Genomic DNA, 13,700 nt, shown 5'->3' with positions numbered 1-13,700 from the left:
ATATGTGTATTTAACATGACAACAATGCATTTAGAAACACCTTATTGAATGCAAATAAGTAGATACACATCCAAAATGTTACAAAGAGTAACAGAACACAGATGTAAACTTTATTAGAGCATAAATAAAAGCAACTCCCACTAAATAATAGTATTTCATGATACTCCTAAGCTCATGCTAACGACATGTCGTTCAAAAATACAGGGCGAAGGCCTTTAGTTAGTGGATCTGCTATCATATCATCTATGGAAATGTGCTCTACTGTAATGTTATCATCCTTGACTTTTTCCTTTATGGTCAAGTACTTGACCTCCATATTCTTAGACCCCTTGAGACCTCTGTTGTTGTTAACAAACAACACTGCAGAGTTATTGTCACAATACAACTGTATGGGTCGATCCACAAAATCAAATACGGTCAACTCCCTAATGAGGTTCCGGAGCCAAATTGCCTGAGTAGCGGCCGAAAAGCATACTACAAACTCCGCTTGCATGGTAGAGGATGTCATTGATTTCTGTTTCTCACTTTTCCATGATGCTGCACCTCCTACTAACTTAAAGATGTAACCCGTTGTCGACTTCCTTTTATCCTGACAGCCAGCAAAGTCTGAATCCGAATACCCTACCAGCTGTAGGTTCTGAACATGTCTGTAGATCAGCATATAGTCTTTTGTCCTCTTCAGGTACCTCATCACCTTCTTGGCAACAATCCAGTGATCGTGTCCTGGATTTGACTAATATCTGCCTAGAAGTCCTGTTGCAAAAGCAATGTCTGGCCTAGTGCAAACTTGAGCATACATGATACTTCCAAGTGCACTAGCATAAGATACATTCTTCATTTGTGTTTTCTCAACATCCGTATGAGAACACTGTGACAGACTCAGCTTATCACCCTTTATGATAGGAGCAATTCCTGGCTTGCAGTCCTGCATACTGAATCTTTTTAGAATACGATTAACATATGTTCTCTGAGACAAACCCAATACTCGGCGAGAACGATCCCTATGGATCTCAATGCCTAGGACAAAAGACGCCTTATCAAGGTCCTTCATGTCAAAATCCTTCCACAACATTCGCTTTGTCTCATGTAGTAATCCAATATCACTACTCGCAAGCAAGATGTCATTTACATAAAGTATGAGAAAAATAAATTTTCTCCCACTGACCTTACTGTATATACACTGATCCAACTTATTCTCAACAAAACCTAATGAAGTGAGAACGCTATGAAACTTCAAATACCATTGTCTAGAAGCTTGATTAAGGCCATAAATAGATTTCTTCAATCTACACACAAGCTCACCTGAATCATCAGCTGCAAAACCTTCGAGTTGCACCATATAGACTTCCTCATCAAGGTCTCCATTTAGAAAAGCAGTCTTAGCATCCATCTGATGTAATTCCATATCAAAATGAGCTACCAATGCCATGATCACTCTGAAAGAATCCTTAGAAGATATTGGTGAAAAAGTCGCCTCATAGTCTACTCCTTCTCTTTGAGTGAAACCCTTGGCTACCAGTCTGGCTTTGAATTTCTAAATCTTTCCTTTGGAGTCTCTTTTAGTCTTGTATATCCATTTGCAACCAATGGGCTTGTAACCTTTAGGCAATTCAACAAGCTCCCAAACACCATTATATTTCATAGACTGAATCTCGTCTTTCATTGCATCCACCCACATATCTGATTGAGGACAAGAAATTGCATCTGAATGAGTTATTGGATCAACCACGCAGCCTATATCGTAGTCATGCTCTCCCAGATAGACCATATAATTCGGTGGTATTGCCAATCGTCTCTGCCTGATAGATCTCCTGAGTGGAGCTACTACTTCCTCATCCTGCACCTGAGGGGTTTGAAGTACTTCATCAGGAGCTACCTGAACGGCAAGATCCTGAACCTCGATAGCCTCAATCTGTGGTGTAGGACGCTTGTACATGTAGAGAAATCGACACTGTAGTACCTACCATATTATTATCCTCAATGGTCTGTGAGCAACTATCCTTTTCGGCTACATCAAATTCCAGAAATTTCGCTATCTGTGATTCGACAATTCTCGTGCCTCCATGGGGACTGTAAAACCGATATCCCTTCGAATGATCTGAGTACGATACAATGTAACACCGAGTGGTCCTAGATTCTAACTTGCTCAATGTTGGATTGTATAACTTTACTTCTGCAGGACACCCCCAAACTTTAAGATGATTTAAGCTAGGTTTACGTCCAGTTCATAATTCAAAAGGAGTCTTTGGAATAGCCTTGGTAGGAACACGATTTAAAATGTAGAGAGTTGTTCTCAAGGCTTCACCCCATAGAAAATCAGGTAAGTTTGTCATGCTAATCATACTCCTCATCATGTTCATAAGGGTGTGATTCCGCCTTTCAGCCACACCGTTTTGTTCAGGACTCCCGGGCATGGTAAATTGAGCCACTATTCCAGAATCTTCCAAGTATTTGGCAAATGGCCCTTTCAGCTGTCCAGCATCGCCATGCCTGCCATAATACTCACCACCTCGATCAGACTTGACAACCTTTATGACTTTTCCCAGTTGTTTCTCGACTTCAGTCCGAAAAATCTTGAACTTGTCAAGAGACTCAAACTTCTCCTTAATCAAGAAAGATAATCATATCGGGAATAGTCGTCTGTAAATGTGATGAAATAGAAATTTCTACACAATGTTGCCGTATAGGGTCCATTGATGTCAGTGTGAATGACTTCCAACAGGTCAGAACTACGGATTGCGGTTTTCTTCTTTATCTTGGTCATCTTACCCCTACAACAGTCTACGCAAGTATCTAGGTCACTTTCAAGAGTAGGCAGGATGTTTGTCTTTATCAGCCTTTCCACTCTTTCCTTAGAAATGTGACCAAGTCGTTTATGCCACAATGCATAAGACTGTTCCTTAGGTAGAGGTCTTTTGGAAACAACCATTTCAGCTGTATAAGTGACGTATATATCATTGGGAGATAAACACAATCTGTACAATCCATTTGATATATTGCAGCACCTAACCTTATTTGAATCAAAGAACATAGAAACCATATTGTTCTTTATTTCAAAAGAGTAGCCACAAACATCTAAACTTGATACGGAAACTAAGTTTTGTCTGAAGGAAGGCACATAAAAGGTGTTTCTTAACATCATATTAAAATCAGAATCCAAAATTAATATGATATCTCCCACGAACTCGACGTCGACTCTCTTGTTGTTTCCTACAGTGAGCTTTAATTCATCCTGATTTAGCTTCCTTCTGTTTGTGAATCCCTGTATGGTATACACAACATGATTAGTTGCACCGCTATCTAGCCACCAAGAATTGGATAGAGCTTCTAATAGGTTAGATTCACAAATAAGTGCCAAAGAATTAATACCTGACTGCTCACGCTTGGACAACCAATTTTTATATCTATTGCAGTCTTTCTTCATGTGACCATTCCTCCTACAAAAGTAGCAATGAACACCATTCTTCTTCAAGAGTGTTTTCTCAGGACCCAGATGGTCCAAATGACCGGTGGTTTCAGGAGTTCCTTTCTGAGTACGATTCTTGAACTTACTACTCTTCCTGCTACTGGAACTAGCGGCATAGAAAGCAAGATTCCCTTTATCTTTCTTCAGTTTCTCTTCCTCTGCCATTACCCTAACTATCGGGTCATTGACCGACCACTTTTCATCTTGGGAATTATAGTTGGTCTTTATAATTCCAAACTCGTCTTTATAATTCCAAACTCAGTAGGAAGGGTGTTCAGGGCTTGGTGCACAATGTAAGCATCAGAAAGGATAATCTCATGAACCTTTAGTTTCATCTGGAGGTCTACCATCCTGAGGACGTAATCCCTAACCCCACTTGAACCATCATACCTCATATTATTGAGTAACTGCATGTATGTCCCAGCCTCAGCATTAGACGAGTCACGGTTCCTTGCTTGCAAGGTTTCCATCATTTCTTTAGCAGTACAGTCAGCTGGCAAACTACTCTTCAAGTGGTCCTTAATGGATCGCTTCATCAGTAACAAGCAAATCCTATTGCTCTTTTCCCAGGCAGTACTCAGTGCCTTTTCTATGTCCGTACTTTTAGCAGTGACATCTGCTTGTTTATCCTCTGTAAGAGCAATATGAATATCTGCTAGCTCCACACCAAACAGAAAATCCTCTTTCCATTTCTTAAAGTTTGAACCAGTAAGAACCTCGATACTTATGGAGTTGCCTTTCAGGGAGAAGGTGACTGTTAAAAAACAAGCAATGTCTATAATCAGCATCATGTGAGTACTTTCCTGAGAGTTACACACATAATCATATAATCACCTTTGGGCAGAATACATGATATGCAATTGTATACCATCTACATTACAACGGCCATGAGAATATATTTCAATCTTTTATGAATTCATCACCTTTGGGTGTATGAACCACTAGGATCAGTCATTCCTCACGCATGCTATATATGCATCCCTACATGAACCAATACATAATCACCTCCTTTGGGAGTATAATAACACATTAGAACAGGAGACATCTTAACAATACGAGACTGATATTTCTCAAATTCAATCAAGTGTGTCACTCTGGCGATCACTACCAAATTGAATCATTGAAACTCTCTCATATAAAAAATATAAACTTTATGTCTCACATATACTATATAGATGTAATTCTAGACTGGAAGACATGGGCAATGTCTCTAAAATTACATACCATGCTAATTACATTGCTTTATACATTGATATATGTTGAACCTTATACATACTATCAATGAAACATGATCTACACGTCCTTATATCATCATATACATGTAAGATTTAATCTGTATCTCTTAAATCATAGAGAAATACAGGAAAATACGAAAATATACCCTAAAAATACGCATATATAGGATTCTGTATGTATTTTCACATCCTTAAAAGTATCAAACATGTAAAATAAATATACCACGGTGTAGAGAATCTTTATACGAGCACGCCGGTACCTTGCACGCTCCAATCGGAGGCCGGATGTGCCCTTACGCGCCTCCTGAAGGTGCGGCACGTGGGCTTCACGCGCCGGCGCTTAAGCCGGCCAAAGGCCGGTCTGACCGCCGATCGGTTCGACCAGTTTGACCGCCAACCGGTCTGACCGCCAACCGGTCCAACCTGTTGACCGGTTCGGTCAACGGGGTCGGGTCCGGGTCGGGTCAACGGGTCGGGTCAACGGGTCAGGCCCTGGTTCGGGTCCGGAGTCGGGTCGGACCCTGGGACGGGCCCGGAGTCGGGTCGGGTCGAGTCAGCCGGATCGACTCGGCTCGCGGAAACCCTAGCGCGTGCGTTGCACGCGCCTGGGAACACCCGCGCATGTGCCGCCGGGGCTCTCCGACTCCCCGGCGCATGTGGCCGTTTCCAGTGGCCCCTGGTGGCCGGCGACCACTCATTTTACTCGTCTCGCGACGATCTATCCATCTATGTGATTTATTCTAACATTCAACGGATGAAAAAAAAAATAAAAACACATACGAACAGTACCAGCCCATTTCTCGACTATGGCGGTTCTAATACCACATGTTAGCCGGCCCGTATAGCTCGGCCGAGCGCCCTAGGATCACCATAGCGAGATATTAACGGTACGGTAAAAGGATGGATAGAATTTGTTTACCTGATTTAGATTCCATCGGCCTGGATGCGGAAATGACGATGAACCGGTGCCGTAGGTCTTCTCTCCTGTCACCCCCGAAGTCCCGGCGCTACGAGACCGTCTCAGCCAACTCACGGAAGCCTTAGGTGAGTTTGAGAGCGTTTGAGAGAGTTTTGGAGAGTTAGGTGCAGAGGAGGGACCTGCAACTCTATTTATAGAGTTTCCAGCCAGGCCCTCTCATAACGGGCCGGGCCGAACTCGGCCCACACAAGCCGAGCCTATATCCGACTAATTAAGAAACCTTATATCCAACTTTATTAGACCAGACCCGTAAGCGGGTAATAACAATATCAATTAATGTAACCCACATCAGGAAAACGTTACAAGGGTGGCTGATGGGATGGGAAGAAAGAGATCCGGAGGAACTCAAGGTACGGGGTGAAGGAAGTCAAGAGGCGGTCGGTCGCTTTTTGACATCTGAGGATGCTCTTTGACGTGGAGTCCGATCCTATCTCCATAGAGTCGCCTTCCCCTTAAAGAGATCGAGAGGAGAGCGGGGGTCAATTTGCTAAGAGCACGGATCATCTTGGGTGGGAGGGAGGCAGATGAGTGGGGGAGAGAGCGCGGCTAAGAGAGGGGAGTGTGTACATAACGTACATCTTCGAGCTCCATTTATATATATATAGAGGCCCTTCTCCTTCTCCTTCTTCTCTAGCTACTTCTTTACTACTGCTAGGCGGGACCCGCACGTGGACGTGGACGTGGAGGTGGAGGTGGAAGTGGGGGAGGATTACCGAAACTTTTTTCCTTCGATCCTAAACAAATGGAGTGACTCGGCTCCAAAAAAGAGAAGGGGTGGGGGTGGTGTTCTGTCGTTTTCTGGACCTTTTTATTTTGTGCAAATGCTGACGTGGCGACGACTAGATGGCCGTTCCCCTCCCCCCTCTCTCGTCAAGTCAAGAAGTCAAAATATTATAAGGAAGGAAGAAGATGATGATGATGATGATGAGATGGGAGTAAAGCAAGTGCAGAGCAGTGCTTATGCGGCGCGACGGGTCATGTGCCGTCGGCCGACGTGGATTATTTTCAAAAATTAAAAATTAAATTAAAGGAAACTTGAAGTTAAAAAGAAAAATTGGCAAAATAAAGCAAGTCGGGTGCGTAAAATTCATCCGAGACGATGCCCCTCCTCCTCCTCCTCCCTCGAGCTCACTCGCTGGCTCGAGCAGTCAGTGAGTCAGGCTCCCTCGCCTTCCTCCTCGCCTTCCTTCGCCGCCGGAGGAAGCCGCCGCCGCCGATCGATCGATCATGGAGTAGCCAGCTCCATCTCTCTTATCTCTCTGTAATATTTTTAAAAAAAAAAGGGTCAAAAGTCAACAGGTCAACATAAGTTACAGTAGACTCTCGGCTGAAATAAAAGGAACCGAGAGCTCTCGCTGAGAGCAGAACAGAAAGAGAAGAAAGGAGAGGAAAAGAGAAGAAAAGAGAGGAAAGGAAAGAGGAAGAAGAAAAAGAGAAAAGAGAAGAGGGTTTTGCGCCGAGGGAGTTTCGCCATGCCGATTCAACTTCGATTAGCAACGTCCGGTAAGTATTCGCACCCCTCGTTCGTTCAATCGGAATATTTTTCCGAGTTAGGGCTCAATTTCGGAATTATGTGTTATTTGAGCAGCGAAGTTCGATTTTTGATGCGTTGAGTTGCGTATATATATAGAATTGGTAGTTTGAGGTGTTGCGGGGCTGTGGGATGTTACGGAACTAGATTTGGACTCATGGATTGCCGGTTACGAATTTTTGAAGTTGGCCGCACAAGGTGAACAGTGCGCGACCAGCGGCTTTTAGGCAGATTTTCATCAGTTTACGGCTCAATTTTGGGATGGCCAAGTTGGGGTTATTGTAGTGCTATGAATGGGCTATCTATTGACTATAAGCCCGCTTGAAACGGGGTTCGGTGGAAAAAGTTATGGCGCGATCAAGTTTCGCATTCAAGTTTCGCGTTGCGGACGATTTGGAAAGAAAAGAGAGGAAAGGAAAAGAGAGGAAAGGAAAGAGGAAAAGAGAAGAAAAGAGAGGAAAGGAAAGAGGAAGAAGAAAAAGAAAAAGAGAAGAGAAGAGGGTTTTGCGCCGATGGAGTTTCGCCAAGTCGATTCGACTTTGATTAGCAACGTCCGGTAAGTATTCGCACCCCTCGTTCGTTCAATCGGAATATTTTTCCGAGTTAGGTCTCAATTTCGAAATTATGTGTTATTTGAGCAGCGAAGTCCGATTTTTGATTCGTTGAGCTGCATATATATATAGAATTGGTAGTTTGGGGTATTGCGGGGCTATGGGATGTTACGGAACCAAATTTGGACTCACGGTTTGCCGGTTACAAATTTTTGAAGTTGGCCGCACAAGGTGAACAGTGCGTGACCAGCGGCTTTTAGGCCGATTTTCGTCAGTTTACGGCTCAATTTTGGGATGGCCAAGTTGGGGTTATTGTAGGGCTATGAATGGGCTTTCTATTGACTATAAGCCCACTTGAAACGGGGTTCGGTGGAAAAAGTTATGGCGCGATCAAGTTTCGCATTCAAGTTTCGCGTTGCGGATGATTTGAATAATCGCTTTGGAGGAGCAATTTGTGGGCGTGTTTGAATCGTTTTGGTTAGCGTCTAAGCTTAGTTTAGTCTAGTCGTTAGTGAAATGGTGTTTTACTTAGTGTTGACGTCGATTCTCGTTTAATTGATAGGATTACGAGATCTTCGGTTCGAGTGAGAGCCGTATTGTGATTTTTGGGGATTTCAGGTGAGTGGTGCTATCTCTTCTTTGAGTTTATAAACTCATATTTCGAAAGCGATATGAATCGGATATGTTATGAGTTAAATAGCATTGTTATTGCATAAAAGCTCGAATCGGGCATTTACTACCCTGTTGATTATTTGAAATGGCTTATATATCGATTATCGTGAAATAAATTGAGGAAATTCTTTATGAAAAGAATTCTTTTGTTAAAGGTTATACATATCGATTTATGAAGAATTTTGAGAATGATTTGGGAATCGTTTTTGGAAATGTATTGTGAAAGGATACATATGTGTATCGCGTTACGAACTAGTTTATGAAATGAGTTCGGAAATAATTCAAGAAATGCTCTACGAAATGTATTTCCGGCGGATGAGCCGTGTTGCGAGAAAGTTATTTGTTTGTTTTGTGAAATGTATTCTGGATTAGATTTCTAATATTGGATGATGATTGTTTGATGCTCAATATCGCTGTGAGCCCATTGAGGGGCTTGGGGGTATGCATACCGGATTAGGATATCCTTCTGGGCCGAGCCACCGGCTTTGTAGGTGGAGACGTTGCCAAGGGGGGAATCTTGGTAGTCTTGTCACAAGTCTTTATGTCGTGACCATGGTTTGATATTGAGCAGTAGATTCGTCGATGGAATGGACCATCAATAGTGGACAACCAGGATATCAGTATATCAAATCAAAATCATCAAAGTCTTGTTCAACTGATTCGACCGATGCTACTTCATCATTATAATTGCTACTTTCACCCCCCTCATATTACCTATGCCATCACACAAAATAAAAACATAAACACATCAAATAAGGACTCCAATAACAATCAACAGTAGCTACAATAGCCACAATGTCATCATAGTTGCATCATAAGAAAAAACCAAACAATAGCCACAATGTCATTGTAGTTGCATCATAAAAAAATCAAAGTCTCAAGTACATAAGTCAATAAGTCATACAATGATGAAAGCCAAATATAAACCAATAGCATATTTCTCAACAACTACTTCAAGAGATTCAAGAAGTCCACGCCTCCTTTCAGATAGAGATATAATGAAAGCTTCTCTCCAAGTGGCATTAAGGCATGTCTAGTTCACAGCTTTATTGTAAAGATCCTGCTCCAAGTTAGGCATGCCATTTAGGACGGCAACCACAACTCTTATGGAGTAGGGGTCTACAGGTGGTGGGGCATGTGAGGTGACGGAGCCACTTGTTGATTGACCCGTCCTTAATTTGATCATTTCTTGAATGGCTTTGCATGTGGCACTAACATCATATGTGTTGTTCTTTCTCCTTTTCTTGGAATTTGGAGTCCTATCCAACTTGTGCTTATCACAAACTGGGGTGGCAGTCATTTCAGGTGTAAAGACTCCCTCATTAACATAGTGTTCATTAAATTCCTCTGAATCACCTACCCCACCACCACCACCACCACCATTGTCTTCTCCCTCCGACATTAACAAGTCTTCTACATTTCCTACTGCATACTCCCCAGTAGCATATGTATCACCAAACACAATACACAGCTGGGGATACAAAGGAAATCCATCATTCTTGAATTTAGCCCATTCGCTATTATCCTACAATTTTCACAATAATGATATACGTCAGCAACATAATTGAAGCTTATATCCTTAATAAAAACAAACTGACCCAAATAAAGTAATACCTTGATGTGAGACTCTCATACACTTGCATCATCTACAGTAACCTTTTTGTTTACATTATCCCATCCAAATCCAATTTGTGAAATAAGCTTCTTAAAACTACCATACTGTCTTTTCAGTTTGTTTACGCTGTTCTTCAACGAAATTATACTAAATTGGAGTCCTGCTTGTTTATTGAATTCAACATGTATGTTATTCCACCCTGCTTTGTTGAAAGTACAGGTGGTGCGATTTCCTTTTTTTACCTCGTCTACCAACAAACTTACAAGCATATTGATCAAAGACTCGGTCCACTTTGCCATAAGAACCTCTTTGTTGGATGCCATTTAACCTTAACTGGTTGAGCATCAAATGAGCCACATCAGATAATGTACCAATTCAAGTGCAGAAGCTTTGATATCAAAATCACAATAATATGTAATGACTGTTAATAAACCAAAAGACACAAAGAAATTGAAAGAGAACATCCTCCTATCAGATCAAGCAAGTATATATCGCGCTAGTCAAATTAAAAGAGAACATCCCCCTACCAATTCAACTTTGTAGCTAATGTCTAGTAGGATTTTTTCTGTTGTAATCAAGCAAACTAACTTGTCCAATAGGTTTTTTTTTTCTATTGTAATCAAGCAAACCAACTTGTCCAAGTAGGTTTAGACCTCGTTTGAAGTATATAATTGGTGAATGTTCTTCTATTTGTAGATGCATGGTTGTTCTGTTCTTTTCTTTTTTCGTCTCCAAGCAAATCCACCATAGTTATGAAAAGCTTAAGAACTTAAATTCTTTATCGTGTGACATAATAACATGATAGTATTACTACAAATTTGAAATAAGACATCTTTCATTGCAGACAATTAAACATAGTTGAACCCTAAATCGAAACTTAAAACGAAACTTAAAACAAAACCCTAAATCGAAAAAAAGCCTGAAAACCATCTAAAGGACTCCGAAACGCAAAAAAACGACGTCGATCACAGCAAAGCAGTGGGTATTAATCAGCGGTCTGTTTCCACTCAGCCGACCAAATTTCAGCCCATTCCAAGTTCGCCAATCTAAGTACATCACTTATTCTATCCATAATCGCAAAAGAGATACACAACCATCACCACCTATCAAATTCAAACACAGCACAACAAATTCAAATTCAACAATGCACAATGAACGACACATAACAGTGAATTGATCCTATACTCAACTATCGAATGAATAGCCGCAATTCTCTGTTCTTGAAGCGCAAATTAGCCTTGCAATGAATGTAATCATGCAAAGCTAAGCAAATTGCTCATTCTCTAACAGCTCATTCTCTTACAACAATAACATCAATGCAGAACATAACCAGCTCATTCTCTAACAGCCTAACAAAACGAATCTCAGCTTTTGAGTTCATAAAAAAGAAAACACGAAGCCGAAGCATGTCTCCGGCACACTTCCACGGTCACAAGCCAACTAACATAATCTAACGTATAGCACCATAACACAGCCATCCACCGTCCAACAAATTCCACATGACACTCAAACACGTTCGACAAGACCGCGCCATTCCACACATAGAGAGCACAAAGGCAACGACGCTAAGATAGAGTCAAGGAATGAGGAAAGCGGCGCACCTGGAGTGAGACAGAGAGTGGACAAGGCGACGAGCGCGGCGATGAGAGGTAGAGCAACGGCGACGGAGCAATGGTGACAATGAGAGGCGGAGCAACGGCGGTGACCAGAGGCAGAGCAACAACGACGGCGAGCGCGGCGACGAGAGGTAGAGCAAGAGCGGCGGCGAGCGCGGCGGTGACCAGAGGTAGAGCAACAGCGACGGCGAGCGCGACGACCAGAGGCAGAGCAAGAGCGGTGTCCAGCGCGGCAACCAGAGGCGGAGCAACGGCGGCGACCAGAGGCAGAGCAACAATGGCGGCGAGCACGGCGACGAGAGGCGGAGCAAGAGCAGCGGCGAGCCCGGCGACGAGAGGCGGAGCAAGAGCAGCGGCGAGCGCGGCGACGAGAGGCGGAGCAAGAGCGGCGGCGAGGAGAGGTGGAGCAACGGTGGCGACAAGAGGCGGAGCAAGAGTGGCGGTGACGAGAGGCGGAGCAAGAGCGGCGGCAAGGAAACCAGCGCGCTTGAGGTCCTGGGGGAGCTCCATCTTCGTCTCTTCTCGGCCCTCCTCCTTCGCTTACGTTCCTGTGGGGGCGAGGAAGACAGCGTCTGTCGCGCCACGCGATCGCGTGCTTTCTGATGGAGGTATTTTTTCTATATGGGCCTCTCCCAGGCCATATCTCACGTGACAGCGGGGTTTGTTTGATTTAAACTTGGAGTCGCCACTAGTCATTTACGGTAGGTCGACTAGAAACCTAATTGTGGTACGAGAGAAGTACCGCAATCCTACGAACCAAAGATTCTAGGTAAGGGACTTGGTTACATTAACGATCCCAAATTGAAACCGTTAGTGTCCTTTCGGTACCTAAGAACGATTATAGCATGTCTAGTGCGTCACACGGATCTCTAAGTTCAATTCACTAATCTAATCATGGACAAACAATTAAGCATCCAAAAATCAATTGCACATCCAATGGCAAATCAATCAAAGCAACCCTAATTTGGTCACTAGAAATGAAAAATTTATCAAAACCCTAACCAAAGCTCTAACAGCTTGTTCATTTCATTTTTAGGGTTTTTTAGGGGTTTTAGCCTTAAATTTGGAATTTTCCAAATTATGCCACTTGAGCATTTTGGAAAATCCAAATTTCACTTTTAATGACTGGCCACAATGATTTCTAATCATTCTGAGGATTTTCAATTCTTTATTTTTTTTTTAGTGTTATTTGAACACTTCCAAAAATTCCAATTTCATTTTTTATGGCTGGCCACAATGATTTTTAATCATTATGTGGATTTTCAAAAATTTTGATTTTTTTTAGTGTCATTTAGACACTTCCAAAAATTCCAATTTGATTTTTTATGGCTAGCCACAATGATTTTTAATCATTATGTGGATTTTCAAAAATTTTGATTTTTTTATTTTTCGGAAAAATTTTAAACCGAGAAAATGATCTTTATGGTTTTCTGGAAATTTTGGTGAATTTTCCAATTTTTCAAAATTTTCTTGATTTTTCAGAATTTTCAATTTTTTTATTATATTTTTTTATTTTCTGAATTTTTTTGAAATTTTTATGAATTTTCTAGGAATTTTTCTATTTTCCTGAGTTTTCTGCAATTTTTTTATTTTTTTATTTTGAATTTTTCCCGCCGAAGGGAATTGAACCGGACCAGACCGGTTCGGCCGAGACCGAACCGGCCGTCGCCGGCGCCGGCGCCGGTCTTCTTCTCCGACGGCACGGCACGCCCAAAAACGGCGCCGTTTCACCCATTTTCATTGTGGTATTTTGGTGAACACTTGGTGTGCACCATTTCCATTTTGAAGTTATCGAGGCTGCCGATTTGAGCTCACCGTCGGCGAGCTTCCGACGACCTTTTGGTCAATTTAATTGCATGATTAACAAGTCCACATGTTCCATTTTTCATCTAGCCTAATCCGGTCACCGTCGGACCTTCGCCGGCCAGTGAAAAACTGGTCTAAACACCATAACTTCCACTGTTTTGATTTTTCAATTTTTCAGAATTCACAGCCTAATACTAGCCGCCTTAGCCGTCTAAATCGGTTTAATCTA

General features: G+C 42.3%; 1 protein-coding gene and 1 pseudogene across 1 annotated transcript; both read right to left on the bottom strand.

The window, feature by feature from the left end:
* Positions 1 to 3,227: 3,227 nt before the first annotated feature.
* LOC115683526 (uncharacterized) lies at positions 3,228 to 10,613 on the bottom strand (annotated as a pseudogene).
* Positions 10,614 to 11,614: 1,001 nt separating this feature from the next.
* Positions 11,615 to 12,175, bottom strand: LOC115683556 (uncharacterized). Its single transcript, XM_030608095.1, has one exon. The coding sequence runs from the start codon at positions 12,173 to 12,175 to the stop codon at positions 11,615 to 11,617; it is 561 nt and encodes a 186-aa protein (XP_030463955.1).
* Positions 12,176 to 13,700: the final 1,525 nt, after the last annotated feature.

The sequence above is a fragment of the Syzygium oleosum genome, unplaced genomic scaffold (assembly GCF_021117445.2).
Source record: "Syzygium oleosum isolate NSW1041296 unplaced genomic scaffold, Sole_v2.1 Sole_v2.01, whole genome shotgun sequence".
NCBI lineage: Eukaryota > Viridiplantae > Streptophyta > Magnoliopsida > Myrtales > Myrtaceae > Syzygium > Syzygium oleosum.
This window is presented reverse-complemented; position numbering and strand designations above follow the sequence as displayed.

What these genes read in the sequence shown, in the direction of transcription:
- LOC115683556 (XM_030608095.1), bottom strand. Translation starts at nt 12,175, where the DNA reads ATGGAGCTCCCCCAGGACCTCAAGCGCGCTGGTTTCCTTGCCGCCGCT.